Source organism: Ambystoma mexicanum, chromosome 13 (genome assembly GCF_040938575.1).
Source record: "Ambystoma mexicanum isolate Mex_15411 chromosome 13, UKY_AmexF1_1, whole genome shotgun sequence".
Classification (NCBI taxonomy): Eukaryota; Metazoa; Chordata; class Amphibia; order Caudata; family Ambystomatidae; genus Ambystoma; species Ambystoma mexicanum.
In genome coordinates, this window is record NC_090938.1 from 480,481,115 (window position 1) to 480,498,275 (window position 17,161).

General features: G+C 48.4%; 1 protein-coding gene across 1 annotated transcript; it reads left to right on the top strand.

Annotated features, from left to right (window-relative positions):
- Positions 1–1,521, top strand: LOC138521355 (uncharacterized). Its single transcript, XM_069634126.1, has 2 exons — positions 1–285; positions 604–1,521. Exons 1-2 carry the CDS (start codon positions 186–188, stop codon positions 1,449–1,451), a joined length of 948 nt encoding a protein of 315 aa, XP_069490227.1. The 5' UTR covers positions 1–185; the 3' UTR covers positions 1,452–1,521.
- Positions 1,522–17,161: the final 15,640 nt, after the last annotated feature.

The window sequence follows — 17,161 nt, forward strand, 5'->3', positions numbered from 1 at the left end:
CCAACCTTATTGAAAAAAAAGCCATCTGGGAGGAGGTAGCTGTCAAAGTCAGTGCTGTGGGCACCAGCACGCGCACTGTGCGCGAATGCAGGAAGAGGTGGGACGACCTCAGACTGCGGGTGAGGGGCATCCTGGCTGAAAACCATCGCATTGCCAGTGCCGGTGGAGATGGTTCACCTATCCGAATGAAGGAATGGGAGGAGACATGTTCCAACCCGATTGCCGTTGAATCCAATGAAGGAGTGGGCAGCATGGAGTTCGGCGTGGGTACCACTTCAGATGGAGGTGAGTGTACACATGACAGGATGCGATGTGAATGTACTGTCCCCCCCATATGTGAGCATAGACTCCTCTCATGCATGGACACACATCCACACATGCATCCATCCCTCACCAAGTCAGTCTCAGACCCAAACACACACACATGCACACATCACCAGAGACAAGTTCCAAACACAACTATGCATGGATGAGGCACTGAACTGGCACATCACCTGCATCCACAACTACTAAGTCCCAATGGCCACAACTGCATCATTAACGTAATCTGCATTAAGTAAATTGAAACACAACCAATGCCATCCCCCTTCTCGTCCCTGACAGGCTCACATACAGATGGTGAGGATGCCACTGATGCATCCCAGGCACCAGCTACGTGCAAGAGGCCAAGGGCACAGGAGCCGGAGGAAACCCCAACAACATCCAGGGGCAAGGGGGGAAGGCCACACCTGACGAGCAGAAAACATCGCCACAGTGCCACTGCCAGGGCAATAGTAGCTGCACCAGAAACTGCAGCCCCACCACCGGTGGAGAACCCACTTGCACCAATGCCTGCCACCGAGGGCCCACCATCAGCTGCGGCTAGCTCCGCTGGTGAGGCAGCCGCCACTGCCCCTCTATCCGATCCGGAGGACACCCTAGTGGAGCCTATGGTGATGCACACCCCAAGCCCCCCTAGAATCCCAGAGCCAGCCCCAACCCAGACCCCTGGGTCTGATGTGACTGTTGAGGACAACTACCCAGCAATTATGTCCCCCATGTTTTCACCTGCTGCAGTGGGTGCATCAGAGGGCACAGCATCCAGTGCACGGTCACCCAGCACTGCACCCCAACTGGCCACCATCCTGGAGCGACAACATGAGCTGACTGTGCTGGTTGGCCAGCATGTCGAGGAGGCTGCCCGACTCAGGGAGAAGATTGTGGAGACGGTGAGGCACTCCACTGAGAGAATGGATGCAAACACCTACAGGCTATGCAACGAGATAGCGATGCTCAGGGAGGTCCTTGTTCGCATGGCCGACACCATGGACCGCCACTTTTCACAGCCAGCCCAGTCTGCCCCATCATCATCTTCGGGGTCGAGACAGACAAGCCCCCTCCGGCGTTCTACACGCACCACCAGGCGCACGACTGACCGTCCCCAAGATGATACCAAAGACAATGGCAAATAGGGTGCCAATGGAGAATACTCTGTCTGCATTGGCCAGGGCAAACATGCCAGACACATGAGGGACTGTTGGTGGGGGGTAGGGTGTTATGGGTCTGTTGTGGGGGTGGGGGGTAGGGTGTTATGGGTCTGTTGTGGGGGGTGGGGGGTAGGGTGGTGGGATGTTTTGTTACTTGCACTTCTACACCTTTCTGTTTCTCAATACACTGGTTTATGATCAAAACACAGGCTTGGACATCTTCATTGTGTATGTGTACTTTATTGGCGACAGGGTCCATTGCGTGCTCCCAAACATACACCAGTGCATTGATACCCATATCCATGTGACAGTACTTAAACATGTTCCTCAGAATATTTGGTTGATCAGATGCTGTCTCACAGCACGTCCCTCCTGCCCATCCCCTCTTGCAAGACCTGCATCCCCTTCACCTCCGTCCTCATCAATATCATCATCCTCATCAGGTGCTTCCATTTCAACCTCAGGGGGCAGTGGTACATTCCGTCTGATACACATATTGTGCAGCATGACACATACCGTGGTGATCTTGCCCACCTTCTCATGTCCATACAGGAGAGCACCGCCAGACCTGCTAATGCACCTAAACCGTGACTTCAAAAGGCCAAAAATCTGCTCAATCACGATGCGGGTACGGGTATGTGCACGATTGTATTCCTCCTCGTGCCTGTTCTGTGGGTTCCGTACAGGTGTGAGGAGCCAGGTCTTCAGGGGATAGCCCGCATCACCTGTGTAGGGGAAGGAACGGGGTCCTGTTACTGTTCACCTCAAGAGCGGCCTGTTCATATCACACAAATTGATATTGCATTGTGATTCAAGTACACAATTGACAGCATACATGCAGATGGTCTGGGTGACAGTAACGTGCAAGGGGGAGGTTGACCCTGCAAGTAGACATGCCACATTGATGCCTCAAACAGTAATTGACATGTCCTGGGTGATGCAAGGTCTTCGGTGTCCCTGGGCCCAGGCAGATATGTTTCCACACTGCTGGTGTACTGCCATTCCAACATTGATGTTGCCATGCAGAGAGACATCTCTTCAGTGGTGGAATAGGTGCGTGGGGAAATGCTATGGCTAGTGGTGATCCCTTTGCATGCATTATAGGGCACATTGCATTATTGATGTTGTGCTGGACTAGATCAGGATGCAATCTTGATGGCAGGTGTGGAATTTTTGTGTTTTGTGGCGTGGAATGTTGTGCAATTTGTATGTGGATGGATGTTTAATGTTACTAGACCTGGAATGTCATCTGTGTTGTGTAGCCTATACTTGCATGTCGATTCATCTCAAGTACGTTGCCGCCTTCCCAGATGGACATTGCCGTACATCTGTATGTGCATTTTGCCCACATACGACAGGCTACACCCAGTTGGAGTACGTATCTCTCCCCCCCCCCTTCACACCCAGTTGGAGTACGTATCTCTCCCCCCCTTCACACCCAGTTGGAGTACGTATCTCTCCCCCCCCTTCACACCCAGTTGGAGTACGTATCTCTCCCCCCTTCACACCCAGTTGGAGTACGTATCTCCCCCCCCCCCCTTCACACCCAGTTGGAGTACGTATCTCTCCCCCCCTTCACACCCAGTTGGAGTACGTATCTCTCTCCCCCCCAAGTCACATTGCCATGTACTTGCCCTGTTACTCACCAAGTAGCCACGAACGTTGTCCGGTGTGTTGCTCCATGTAGCGTAGGATAGTTGAGTTCCGCAGGACCATGGAATCATGGGTTGATCCAGGAAATCGTGCACAGCAATGTGTGATTTTCTTGTTGGCGTCACATACCATTTGGACATTGATAGAGTGGAATTGCTTCCTGTTTCGGTAGACTACTTCATTGTGATGTGGGACCACCAATTCCACATGGGTACAGTCGATGGCCCCGATGCAACTTGGGATGCCTGCCAGTGAATAGAAGCCAATTTATGTGTTTGCAATCTCCTGGGCAGTCCGTGGCATGGATATGTGTTCAGGTGCATGCTTCAGGAGGGCATCGAGTACCTGGTTCAGCGTGCGGGAGAATACTGGTTGTGAGATGCCATGCATCTGTCCCACTGTATGCTGGTAGGTGCCTGTGGCCAGGAAGTGCAGCACACTCACCACCTTCAGTAGCGGGGGATGGCAGTTCTGATGTCTATGAGGCTCACAATGTCGTTGTGGATCATGTCCACGATGCTGGTGATGGTAGCCCTGTCCAGACGGTACAGGGTGTGTATCTGGTCAGGGGTTAGGTTAAATGGGCTGGCTCTGATCCTGTGGATTGGTGGGTGCCTCTGTGGTATGATTGGGTGCCGTGGTGGTGCTTGCTGTGCCTGTATTGCCCCCCTCCTCCTCCTCCTCCTCCTCCTGCGTCTCCTTTGTGCTGCCTGTTGTTGTTGCAGCTGCACTGCAATGAGGTCCTCCAGGCCATGTAATGCTGCCAATATTGGAACCATCTTGGTGTGGGAAGGGTTGTGGGAAGGGGTGTGGTGTGCTCCTTTTGAGCTGCCACAGTCTCCATTGCCTCCACCTGTGCTGATTTTATCCACCTGTGGCAGGTGGGAACACTGCTCAGTTCTCTTAACGGGTGGTTCGCAATGGCGGTATTAGCGCCATGGCGGTAAGGGGTTTTAGGTGCTTTACCATGCCGCTATTAGCATGGCCGCTTGACTCGTGATAGTGTGCTATTGGCGGCATGGCGCTATTTACGGGATGGTGGGTCGCGCGCACTCGGACTGCCCGCTATTAGTGGCAGCCTACTTAGCGGTGCCGCTAATAGCGGTGAGCCGGGTCGTGATACGCATGGGGATTTAACGTTACCGGTATTCCATTACCGGTAACGTTAAATCCCTACCGCCTACCGTGTAATGAGGCCCACTGTGTAGGTCGAGGCAACTTGTGCAGTTGATGGTCTAATATGAGCCTTTGAGTCCAGAAATGGAAGCTCGCGCATTTATTAGGACACTGCATACGGGCGAGTAGAAGAGACTTCTTCCACCTCCTAAGGCTCACCTTTCTCCAGTCCCTAAAACACAACAGGATGGATAATGAAAAGCTACGTTTTGTTATCAAAGAATAAAGAAACGTGCAATTTTATTCATTTGAGTAAAGTTGTTTATTCACATCCACCCTCAGCACCTGGCAACGGATCGAGAAAACGTTGCCACTCGCATACTTGCCAACCCTACAGATTTAGGCAGTAGGCTACTGATTACTTTGATTGGGCTCAGACCAATCCACTGACCTGACAGCTATGTGACTCTGTCTTGCACTCTATGCGACTGTCCTGCACTCTTTCCGGGACAGACTTACATGAACCACTAGTGAAGGCAAGTGGCAGAGTGTAACACTATCACACACCATCTGCCTATCAGACTGAGGGGGGTATCAGTCTCCATGTCGTTCAGTGTTCAACTTGGACTGCAGGAATACATATGCATTGCCCAGCTGCTGCTACAAAGCATTGGCAAACATTGCCTACCAGCTCTGTGTGATTACCTTCTGTGAAGTTAGGTAATTGAATTTGGTGTTAAGTTGCCATTCAGAATGATATATTTTTTACATTTTAACATCTTTCCATGTTGTGCTGTTTGATGGGTTGTGTATTTTAGAATGCTTCAATGGTGCCAACAATGTATGTTTTGTATTTTCTTGTGATGCCATTGTTATGCAAATTATCATTTTTGAAGCTTGAAAAATCCTACATCTTTTTAGTCACAGAATGTTGGCAAGTATGCACTTGTGAAATGATACCGGTTACACCGGTAATTTTCATTACTCCTATGTCTCTTCTTCCTCATCACAGTACTTACTTGTGAGGTTCCCGACCTGCATTCCAGGAATCCATTCCATCTTTTTACTAATACCCCAAACCGTCCCACTCCTCCCCTGAGAGCACAATACTTACTGACCCCCACAACATGTTAGTTCAATACCTCCTAACACATCGTGGAAGGTTTTTAATGCTGCACTAGGGCAAGAGAGGAGGGTTGTAAGTACTGTGGTGAAGAAGAGTAGGACAAGGAGTAATCAAGATTAACAGTAACTGGGTCACTACCTCCACGCCCCTCTTCCTTGTTCCAGTACTTACTTGTGAGGCACCAAAGACAGCAGTGAAAAATTGTTCCATGAAAACAAAAACACAGACCAACCAGCATGCAGTTGCAACACCATATCACCAACTGTATTCCCAAACGCCACAACAAATCACCTTTGACCATGTGTACCAGCACTAAACACCTCCCCTCCCCCCAAAGAAAGACCATTGCATGTGCAAATTGAGGCAATAGAGTCCGGTGAACGCATTCAGTTTAGCACAGGTCGCAGCCCTACTGATGTCCAGAATCGGCACTCCCCGTGCCTGAGTCCAAGACACTGCCATACCTTTAGTAGAGCGACCCTGAACAGGCTTTGAATCCCCAAATGTTACAAATAGACTGTTAGACTTGCGAAAGGCTGAAGTTCTGTCCAGGTAGTCCAGGACAGACCTCTTAACATCCAATTTGTGCCACCGCTCCACCTTAGGAGAGGTGGGACTGGGAAAGAAGGACGGAAACACAATATACTGAGCCTGATGGAACGTAGAAACTACTTTTGGAAGGAACCCCGGATCACACCTGAGAACCAGGGAATCTGAGAGGACCCGCAGTAAGGGAGCCGTACACAACAACTTTATATAAAGACTTGTCTTTTACTTGACTCGCAATTGGTCCTGGTCTCATTCCCTATTGGGGTGTGTCCATTAGTGTCTCTCATGTGGTTATTTCGTTGTAATTGTGGGGATTGCCAGCTTTCACCTTCCATGTGAGAAACGTGATATCAATGAACTCCACTGGTTCAAATGGAGAGTCCTGCAGAGCTCACAAAACCAAGGGAAGATCCCATGGATGAACACCAGCACACACCAGGTGTTTAGACAACAGTAAATTTTCAACAGCCAGAAGACCAATGCCTCACACTGAGAACCTAGGCCTTCCTTAAAGCACAAATTGCTACCCACTGGGCCCTAAGAGATGATACAGCTAGATCCATGTCCCAGGCGTCTTGCCGGAACTGCAAAATCATGGACTCGGAGCAGTCCAGAGCCCGCACAGATTTCATAGCACACCACCGTGCAATGTTCTTGCAATGCGCTTCGTATTCCTTCAGAGTCGAGGGCCGTCTGGATTTCTGAATAGCAATTGACAACTGCTGAGTCAAGCCCTGTCTGCCTCAAAACCCCTACATTCGGAATTTGAGACGCAGAAGGCCCCAGCCCCATTCAGATTGGGAACAGGAACGAGTGGAGGAACCACCCCGGACCCACAGCCAGTTCAAGTAGAAGAGGGTACCAAGAGCGCTTGGCCACACCGTGACCAACATTACCACTGCCGACTCAGAGTCTCAAACCTTCAGCAACAACTTGGGAAGCAGCGGAATCAGAGGAAATGCATAAAGAAGCCCCCCTCAGCCAGTCCAGAGTCAAGGCATCCTCTCCCCAAGTCCCCGGAGACAGGTACCAGGAGCAAAATTGGGGCAGTCGAGCATCCATTGGCGACGCAAGCAGGTCCAGCATTGGCGTCCCAAACCTCCTACAGATCAGGCGAAGCACAGATCTCCGCAAGATCCAACTAAACAAAAGGGAAAATTCTGCTCACAACATCGGCCTGGACGTTGTCTACTCCTCTGACATGAACTGCCCACAATGGTAGCAGGATGCTGTCTGCCCAGCAACCCAACTGAAATGCTACAGACTTTAGTCGATGTGACTTACTACCACCCGGGTGATTCCCATATGCCAATACTGACGTATTGTCCGCCCGCACCAGAACAGCCGACGCCGGGATGGAATGGGAAAACGGTTTCAGTACCAAGAAGATCGCAGCCAGCGCACACCAATTTGATGATTGTGAAGCCTGCATCCACGTCCAGTGCCCCTGAGCACTTTCGGACCCAAACACTGCCCCCCACCCGGGGCCACTAGTGTCTGTAGTAACACTGTTCAGTAAGGGGTGAACCAATAAAAAACCCTGCAACAGATTGGCCAAACCCATAAACCACAGAAGCTGAACCTCCAGATGTGGGAGAATAGAAATCCATTCCTCGTACATCTGGGAATCAGTCCTCCAAGATTGGTGCAAGCGTGACACCAGCGGTTGCATGTGAAGTCATGTCCACAGAACCACAAAGACAAACGCCACCATGTTTACTTATTTAATTGTTTTTTTATAATGCGCCTAATACCATACCTGAGTTCAGTTTCTAAGCACGGATCTGGGATTCAACCTTTCTTCCAAGACCAGCGCGTTGCCCCAGTGCTATCCTCCGTTCACATAATCATGTGACCCTGCAATGAGAGAACTTCCCTGGCTGTAACCCAGTCCTTGTCCAGCAGAAGCCCCAAGAAATGCTGCAGGCAGATAACCCAGTCCATTTATTTTATTTATTTATTTTTTACATTTGTATAGCGCGCAGGCAGCCCAGGGGCATTTTGGCGCTGTTACTTGTAGACAGCTTAGTTACATTATGCATAGGTTACATCATTTGGCATTGACATTTAAGTGTAACAGATATTATGCATGGAGGCGTACAAAAGATCAGGTATACATGTGGCGAGTGTAGGTGATAGACGGTAGGGAATCAAGCAAACAGGGTGGTTTTCAAGGTTTTGCGGAAGGTGGACCATTGACAGTAGAACCCGCCCCGGCAAGGTCCAGAAGCAAGCCCCCATATACTGCAGATCTTGTGAAGGTTCTCAATTAATTAGGAACCCTAGAGATTTCAACACTCCAGAGACGACTGCTACATGCTCCATTAAACTTTGTATCCTTTCTGAGACTCTTCAACTGCTATTGTATCATTGCACGGGAGTGATTTTCTTGGAACTTCATTTCCCGGCTGACCAGCATTGTCACACTCTAATTCCCTCAATCTGTAGCAGCACAGGCTCAAAAGACTCAGTCAGCGTTGCAGTGAAGCCTGTTTGGGCCTGTGCAGGCATTTCGACGGTCGACACAGGACTCTGCGCGTCCTGTGCTGCCATTCTTCGTTTTGACTTGAAAAGGTATGTATGTTTACCCTATCATTTTGATTTTTCATTTGTACTGTTCGACCTTCTCTATTTTCAGCCTTACTGCTCAATTTTACACACCACCTAAGGACTAAGCTTCATTATACAAAAAACAAGTATCTGGATCTAAACAATGGACATGGCTCATTTAATATGCGCACCCTTAATAAACTTAGTTACTTCGGCATCTGTAAAACCAAGGAAACCTTGCAGTCTTTGTATATTATGACCTCTAATAATCAAAGTCTATTCTTATGCGCTGCCTTGATTAATGCCAGATCGGCAATTGAGAATGCAGTTACACTTAAAGATCTTATTGAGTCTTTAAAATGAGATATGCTCTTTGCTACTGAAACCTGGTTTACCACAATTTCCAAAGCCCACTCTTTCATTTGTTGGTACCCAGCAATTTTCAAATTAAATGGCTTACCGTGAACCCCAGCCCAGGGGTGGGGAGTCACTATCATTGCTAAGTCGTTCTTGGTACTGTCCAATCTGCACTCTTTGAACTGGGATGAGACATCCCAAATTATGTGTGCAATTTTTCTTTATCACCAAACCTTTCTTATCAGTTAGTTCTTTGCTACCGACCTCCCGTTCCCACCGGTGCTTTTTTAGAACATTTTGAGCTATTCCTTGGAACAGAAGCTCTTCATTATTCCATCTTGTTAAGTCTTGGAGATTTCAATATCTTGTGTGGTGCCTTTGATGACCCAGATTGTGCTAAACCTAATGAAATTCTTCAGTCTCATGACCTTTCGCTACTCCCCAGCCTCTGCCTCTTACAAACGTGATCACTGCTTGAATTTAGTAATGTTTAGAGGTAAAACTATATCTCATCATGAAAACATGTCAGTCGTATGGTATGATCATTATGTTATAACTTTTTCTATTCAGACAGTGCATGCAGGTTCTCATAAACCCCTCCCCCCAGCCACTGATATTCTATCACATAGCAAAAAAGACTCACAGGTACACAACTAATTTCTGGACTAATTCCTTTTTCCCCAGACCGTAACTGTGAATCATTAAGGGTCCTTAAAAAAGAGTATCGAAAGAAGGCAAAGGTCGGGCTTAAATCTAAGGATTCCTTTGACTGCCGGGCTGTAAAAGCAGCATTGAATATAATTTAAAAAGCACATTTTATCAGCTAAGTCCCTGTTCCTTCAGAACAAGATAGAACTTGCCAATAATAGACCTAAGGAATGTTTCATAGTAATATAAAGCCTAGTCCCTTCTTCATGTTTCTCACTTAGCCTAACCCGTTTTTTGCAAACTGACCAATGAATTTAATGAGTTGTTCATGAAGAAAGTCAATTAAATCTGGCTGAACATTGATTCTCAGCTCGTCAATATTCATTCCTCTATGTCAGACATTGATTCTACAATATCCCCTGTACTGATGTCACCCAGTTTCACTTTTAACTGAGTAATTTCAGAGGAAATTAGCACACTTATCTCAAATTTAAAACCCACGAATAATAACTATGACCAAATCCTGGCCTGTCTTGCCAACCAGTTTTATCACTGCTTTTGCCAATTCTTCCCTGGCTCTAGGCTTTGTCCCATTAGATCTTATCTAACCCCTCCGATAAAAATGAAACCATCATTGGATATCAATTTGCTTTTCACTTACTGACTTATCGCAGGCCTGGTATAGCCCACCAAGAATCTTGAGAAGATAGTCACGTCACAACTCCAAAATGTTCTTAAAGAATATGGAATTCTCGACAAATACCAATCTGGGTTTAGGCCTTGCCATGGCACCAAAACCGCTCTTGTGGCTGTCTGGAATGGCATTCTGAGGGCTGCAGATGAAGGGGATTTTAGCATGCTGGTCATGCATGACTTATCGGCAGCCCTCGACACAGTCGATTTTGACATTCTTATTTCCAGACGGCCGAAGGTGGCTTTGGTGTCCGAAGAATCATTGAAGTGGTTTGTTTCTTTTCTTTCATATCGGACCCAACAAGTTCAAATTAGGAGCCTACTATTCTGATTTTATGCTCATTCTTTGTGACGTACAGCAGGGGTCTTCCCTCTACTTGTTTTTATTCAAAATCTTTATGCGCCCACTATAAAAAAAAATCCACAGTTTAATCTAAGTTACCACTCACATGCCAATGATACTCAAATCTACGTCAGGCTCATAAATCCCCCAGAAGCAATCAATTGACTATTAGCCTGTGCCCAAAACATAAAAAAATTGGATACTGGAAAATAGGCTGCAACTAAACCCCTGCAAGACAGAGGTTATTGTGTTTGGCCCCAAAAATCTGCTGGCTGACTCACATTCCGCTGTTTCGTGTCCAGTCCTATACCTACTACCTTCTCTCTGAAAGTCAAAAAACCTTGCTGCATCTGGCAATCTGGCAGTCGAATGTAAACTGTAAACTACATGCCAGTGAAATTGTTAAATCTATTTATTTCAATTTAAACTATTGCGTGCCATTCTCCCCTTCATCGTCAAAAAAGATTGTCCAGCCATTGCCGGGACACTGGTAAATTCCAAACTGGTTTATTATAACGGGCATTCCGGTTGGCCAGATGCACCACCTTCAAGTCGCCAAAACACGTCCGTTAGACTTCTTTATAGCCTTCCCTGAACCATGTCTTTATCTCCTTTTCACAGACGCCGCCACTGGCTCCCAGTACAATCCTCTTTAAGATCCTCTGCTTGGTTTTTAAGTGCCTTCATGGCCTAACCCTCAGCTATCATGCCTCCAAAATTTCTCTCCGCTGTCTAACTCGTCCACTTCTATCTGCTAGTTAAAATCACCTGGCGATCCCCTCCTCTCACTTCGTACATCGCAGAGACAGACGCTTTTCCATCTGTGATGCTCGAGCCTGGAACTTGCTGCGTGCTGATCTTCGGAAAATCAATTCCCTATCTTTATTCAGGAAGAAGCTTAAAACGCATCTCTTTCAATAACTTGCTATTTCAATTTTTGACTCTACTGCCCTCCTTGTTGCTGTATTGTTGACATCTGTGCCTAGATGCAGTTCCTGCCTGGTTCCTTTGTGAATTTGTGCAATATAAATAATCAAATCAAATCAATCAAATCAACAGCCCCCTGGAAGAAGCCTTTATTAGCCAGTCATCTAGGGACAGAAAACCCTGTATCCCCCTGTCATGAAGGAGTGCCACTACTGGACCCAACACCTTCGTTAATATCCTGGGTGCCATCTTCAGGCTGAAGGGAAGGGCACAGAATTGAAAATACCTGCCCAGGAAGAGAAATCACAGATACTTCCGATGTGACCTCCGAATGGGCATGTGAAAGTATGTGTCCTGGAGATCGAGGGATGCCAAAAAGTCCAAAAACTAGATCAGCGGGGATGATCCTCTGCAAACTCTCCATCTTGAAACACAGTGTCTGCACGAACACATGCAGCCTCTGGAGGTCCATGATCAGTCAGAACTTGTCATTTGGTTTGGGCACCACAAATATGACAGAGCAGAACCCCATAGCCCTCTCCTTCCTGGAAAGCCCTCTTCTCCAATAATTCAAGGACACTCATTGTCATGGCCAAAGCGTCCTCCGTCCTCCTGGGACGTGGCATCACCATTGATCCCGGGCATGGCAGAGGCGAGACAAACTCGATCTACTATCCCCTCTGAAGAATCCTGTTCACCCGACAGGCTGGAAGACACGGGCCTCCAAGCTGGACAGAACCAGCAGAGCCTGGCACCAACACATTTGGAATCAGGACTTTTGTGAAAGCGCTGATACAAAGGGTTTGCCAGACGTCTGCTGCCCTTTAGAATGACTCCCACCAGGAGGTTTCCAATAACTACCCCTGGACACAGCATGACTTTGAAACTTCGTACACCCACCAGAAGCACCAGCCCAAAGCTTAACCTCAGAGCAAAGAGGTAGTCTGCTGATCTGCTTTAAACACATGATGTACCCTGTCCTCCAGAGAATGATCAAATAACATCTTGCCTTCAAACAGAATTTTCAAGGCCACCACCTTCTGATGCTCATCAAATGCCAGTCTCTGAGGTGCAAGTGACGGCCTCCCAACCCTGCAGCTGCCATGGTCACCACTGTAACATGAACACCATCATATGCCAAATCTGACAGGATCACCACCTGCGACTGCATAGCCTGCAGCAGGGGAGCATAGTCTGCCCCTTCTGCTACAAGCTGAGAAAACTTCTGAAAAAACCATCCAATGCTGTCTCAGCCGTGTAGGAGTCATATGTCACAGCCCGAAAGGCCATGTGCACACCTGTTCAGGGCCAAATCCACCTTTTTGTCCACAGGATCCCAGACAGCCACCTCCTCAGCTTCCATCAACAAGCGACCCACCAAGCTCAACAGGATAATATCCAGCTGAAGCACCTTCGGAAGCGCACCCTCCTCGCCCTGTAAGGGATAAAGCTTAGTCATAAAGTGAGGAATGACCACCTTTTCATGCTCCAGACAGTCCCTAAGGACTTCCTCCCAAATCTGAGGAAGTAACTGCAGATGACACATTTGCCACAGGGGTGGTTGTTAAAACCCCATGTATTACGCCACCTGCACCAACACTGCAACCAGCGCCTCTTTGCCCAGATAATCCCCTTAGTATCCACAGCATCACCATGCACCACCTCTGAGGAAGATGAGGAGGACTCCCCATCAGAAGAAGAAGCAGACGATAGCACAAGACCGCTGGATCGCCTGGACCTCTTCCTCACATCAGCCTCCCTTCTCGGGGCCTTCTGGCAAAAGTGGACCAACATCTTCTCCGACAGTGCAGGAGCCCTCTTATGCTTGGAGGAGGTACGCTAGTCACCACGCAAAGAGGAAGACAGCGTGCTTGCAGTGTCGTGCTCCGTGTCAACATGCTTCAATTGACACAGCCACTTGTCAGGAGCCACATTTCAGCCAGATTCAACAGGACAGAGGACCCCCAGAAGAAATTCAGCCAACCAACAGCAAGACTCCAGAAAAGCAGCAGCAGAGACCAAACAGAAATGCAGCAGGACCACCTCAAGAGCAGAGCACAAGACACCAGCAGAGTGAAACACCAGCAGTCAAAGTACCCAGCAAAGCCCTTACATATAGGCCAGCAAGGGTTAATCAGGTGTACCAACTTCCCCAATTAAGCCAGAAGACATACCAGCAGCACCTTCATGCACCTGGGCAAGCCACATGACTAGCCGACCCAGTCAGGCAGTCGTGGCCCCTGCATCAGCCCTTTTTATTTTAAAGGACATCTTGTATGTCTGGTGTGAGAAACCATGTGGGTATTCTCCCAGTTCAACCTCGAGAAGCCCTTATTCAGGTGGCTGGGACACGACCATCGCTGTTGGATCCAGTTCCTGGGGTGGACCAGTGGCGGAGGATCACCTGAGTAGGGGAACCCAGGGTTGTGCTAGGGGGAATGCCCAAGGTGAGACGAGGTACTATACCGGAGAAAGGGACGAGGGGGGCGAGATCTATGAGGCTTTTATAGGCTGCAGTAAATCAACCTCCCTTCCTTCCGATAAACTTCTATTTCGAGAATTTACCATCCCCCCACCTCTGCTAAATCTATTACACACCCCGTTGTATTCAAAAAGCATAATTCCCAGAATCCATGTTTCACCGGTCTCCATTCGAATATTCCCTATCCGAATGTTCCCTATCATTCTCCCACACATCCCTCTAATTATTCCTTCCTGAAACCTAGGTCTACTATATTGACAAAACACTATGATTCCCACATTCCCCATGGTTCATTTTCCGATTCCGACCATTCCTGCGTACCCCACAAACCCTACCAATCCTCTGATTATCATTTTCTGAGATTCCAATCCACTTCAACAGAGTACCACCATTCCCATCATCCTTTAAGCTCTGTTCTTCATCCCGGTCATTCGTGTCCATTATACAACACTTTCACCTTACACAATAGACAAAGGATTAATGTTGAACCTTTATACCTGACATGTCCCAAAACCACGGTCAGGCAGAGTCAGGCAATTGACTTGAAACACACACACCTGACGGTCCTTCCTTTACTCCGCAGGGATAAAAGGTGGAGAATAAGAGTGCACTATGAGCAAGGCAAGAGAGGCGAACATGGCAGACAGCACGTTGAGATGGCTACAACACGGCAGTTCAAGAGAAGGAGAAAGACGGCAGGAAGTGAGAAGTTGGCGAGGAGAGAAGTGACCTTGCCATTTTCATCCCAGGCCCACAGAACCTTCGTTCAGGAGAATCTAAGAGCGTGAACAACAGAAAAAGTGTCTTGCAACCGATGTCATCTGTACACAGGGCAAGCCTATGACGATAGGCTGGAGCAAGGGAAGCTCCTGCGGTACCAGCCTTGACTCCAAAGAAACCAACAGCCAAGTGGTTCATCACAACCAGTGAGTCGAGGGGAGAGCCGGTAAGAACCAGGCTGTGATGAGTGAGAATCGCAAAGTGCCAAGCTTTAACCAGAGCTATTGAACTTTGAATGAACTGTTAAAATGTGAAAGGGGAGACCAGCTCCAAAGGGAAAAACGGCACCACATCGGTGCTAATTCGAGAGACTCTGGTCGAGCCCCATATGAGAAAAACTACAAGTACCAGAAGGTCGTAGGAAGGCCTGCAAAATAGGTCAAGGTGGTCATACAGAGGGTCAAGCAAAATCCCTGTACAATCAAAAGACTTTGATCTACAAGCACTGTGAAATAAAGGGAAGTGAATCCCATAGCGAAACTGAACATTGAGAAGCCAGGGGAATTAACTCACGTAAAAGTCATGAGGGGTACGAGTCCGAATGAGGGAGATCCAGGGGTGAAGTTGTCACCCAAGGGCTGGCTGTCGAGAGAGCCCAGAGCAAGGGAGATCCAAGAAGTTAAGCTATCATCCAAAGTTTAAAGAGAAAACAATACAGGAGGCAAAGAAATACTATTGAGAAACAGATGAAGCTATCACCTGAGTACTGACAGTCAAGAGAGGTCCGAGCCCGGACGAGGGAGAACCAAGGGCGAAGCTTTCATCAAAATCCTATGTGGAGAGTGATACAGAAAGGGTCAGCCCAGAAAGGAGGGGGGCAGGGGTGAAGCCATCACCCTATTTGTAATGTGGATTACAATTAAGGAGGGTCAGCCCAAAAGAGGGGGACCAGAGGCTGAAGTTGTCACCCTAGTGGAATTGTGAAGTACGATACAAAAAGGGGTTGGCCCAGAAGAGGGGGATACAGGGGTGAAACTGTCACCCATATGGAACTTTAGTAACACACTTTCATTTGTTAAAGGGACTTTTGTTTTTTTTGGATTATCTGAACACCTCAGGCAAGAGACTTTCTAGGGAAATGAGACTTGGCCATCGATGGCCCTGAGAAGTGTCATTGGAACTGTCATCTCATACTGGAGAAGCCCGAGACTGTACTGTGCTCCACCAACTCCACTTTTCCCTGTGCTCAAAACATGGGGAAGGGACACCCAGGCTACCGCCTCCTGACTTATCATTTGAGAACACTAATTTATTTCTTGAAACTTAACCCCACACCCTTTTGTATTTAACGTAAGGAATTGGCAGTAGGTTTTCTTAGTATAGCCCTTTTTTTTGACATGACACAACTAGGACTGCCTTATTTTTCATTTGATGGTCGACACCCGTCCCCATCTTAGATTTAGGTTTAGAATAGGTGTTTTTTCCAACCGGCATACCACTTTCACTGTTCAATAAACACCCTTGAACTATGATCACTTGTGTCTGTCTTACTTGTTGTCACCATGAGTTTCTCACAGTGGGTAGAACTCGGATCACCCATAAAGCAAGTCCCATCACCGAACGCTCGTGCCACTATGCGGAGCCCCGTTCCACTTTAAAAAAAATAATATACAGCGGGCACTCGCAGAGGTACCAAGCCCTTCCCGCACCCCGTGAAGTCGAAGAAACCACTGGGGTCACCCAAAAACTCCCGCAGGCAGCCGTGCACACCGCAGCCCCACCCCTGTGTCCGCACAATGAAAAACAGTGTCAGAGAACCACCCGGTACACTGAGCCTCCAGGAGGAGGGAGCTGCAATAGCCAGCCCCTCTCTACCATCCCCTGCAATGACAACTGAAGGCCCCACCTTCAGCAACCACTCACCACGGCCCAGTGCGCCGAGCGACTCTCTGAGCCGGGCTTGAAGAGCGCAGAGGCCATCCTGGCTGGTCTGCCCAGCAGGAACTTCTAGGATGGGGCAACGCCCAACCAGGCCCCCTGCTCAGCAAAAGGACCTGGGAGACAAACACCCCAACCACCATGCACCCAGTAGTTCAGCAGGGAGAACAGGGGGAAGGAGAATATGCAGGTGCCCCTCCAAGCCCAGTAGGGAGAGGAAACGATGGAGCAGCAGTGGTCTTAACACCCTGACAGGTAGGCAGGAAAATTAACACTAACATGTTGTGGAGGTGGGAGAGTATTGTACTCTCAGGGTAGGGGTGGGGCAGGTGTGGGAATTAGTAAAAAGATGAAATTGATTCCTGGGATAGAGTTTGGGGACCTCACAAGTAAGTACTGGGAACAGGAAGAGGGACGTGGCGGTAATGGCTATTGTAACAAATTTGTGGATGTCGTCCCTCCTCCCCTAGGGAGAGATCTTTCTCATGGGGCCAGGGTGGTGTGTCCCCAGTAGTCCACCAGGGGGTGGTGCACTGTGGGAGGATCACATGCACGAGGAAGCCCCTTGTGGGATTAGGGATGACCCTTCTCAG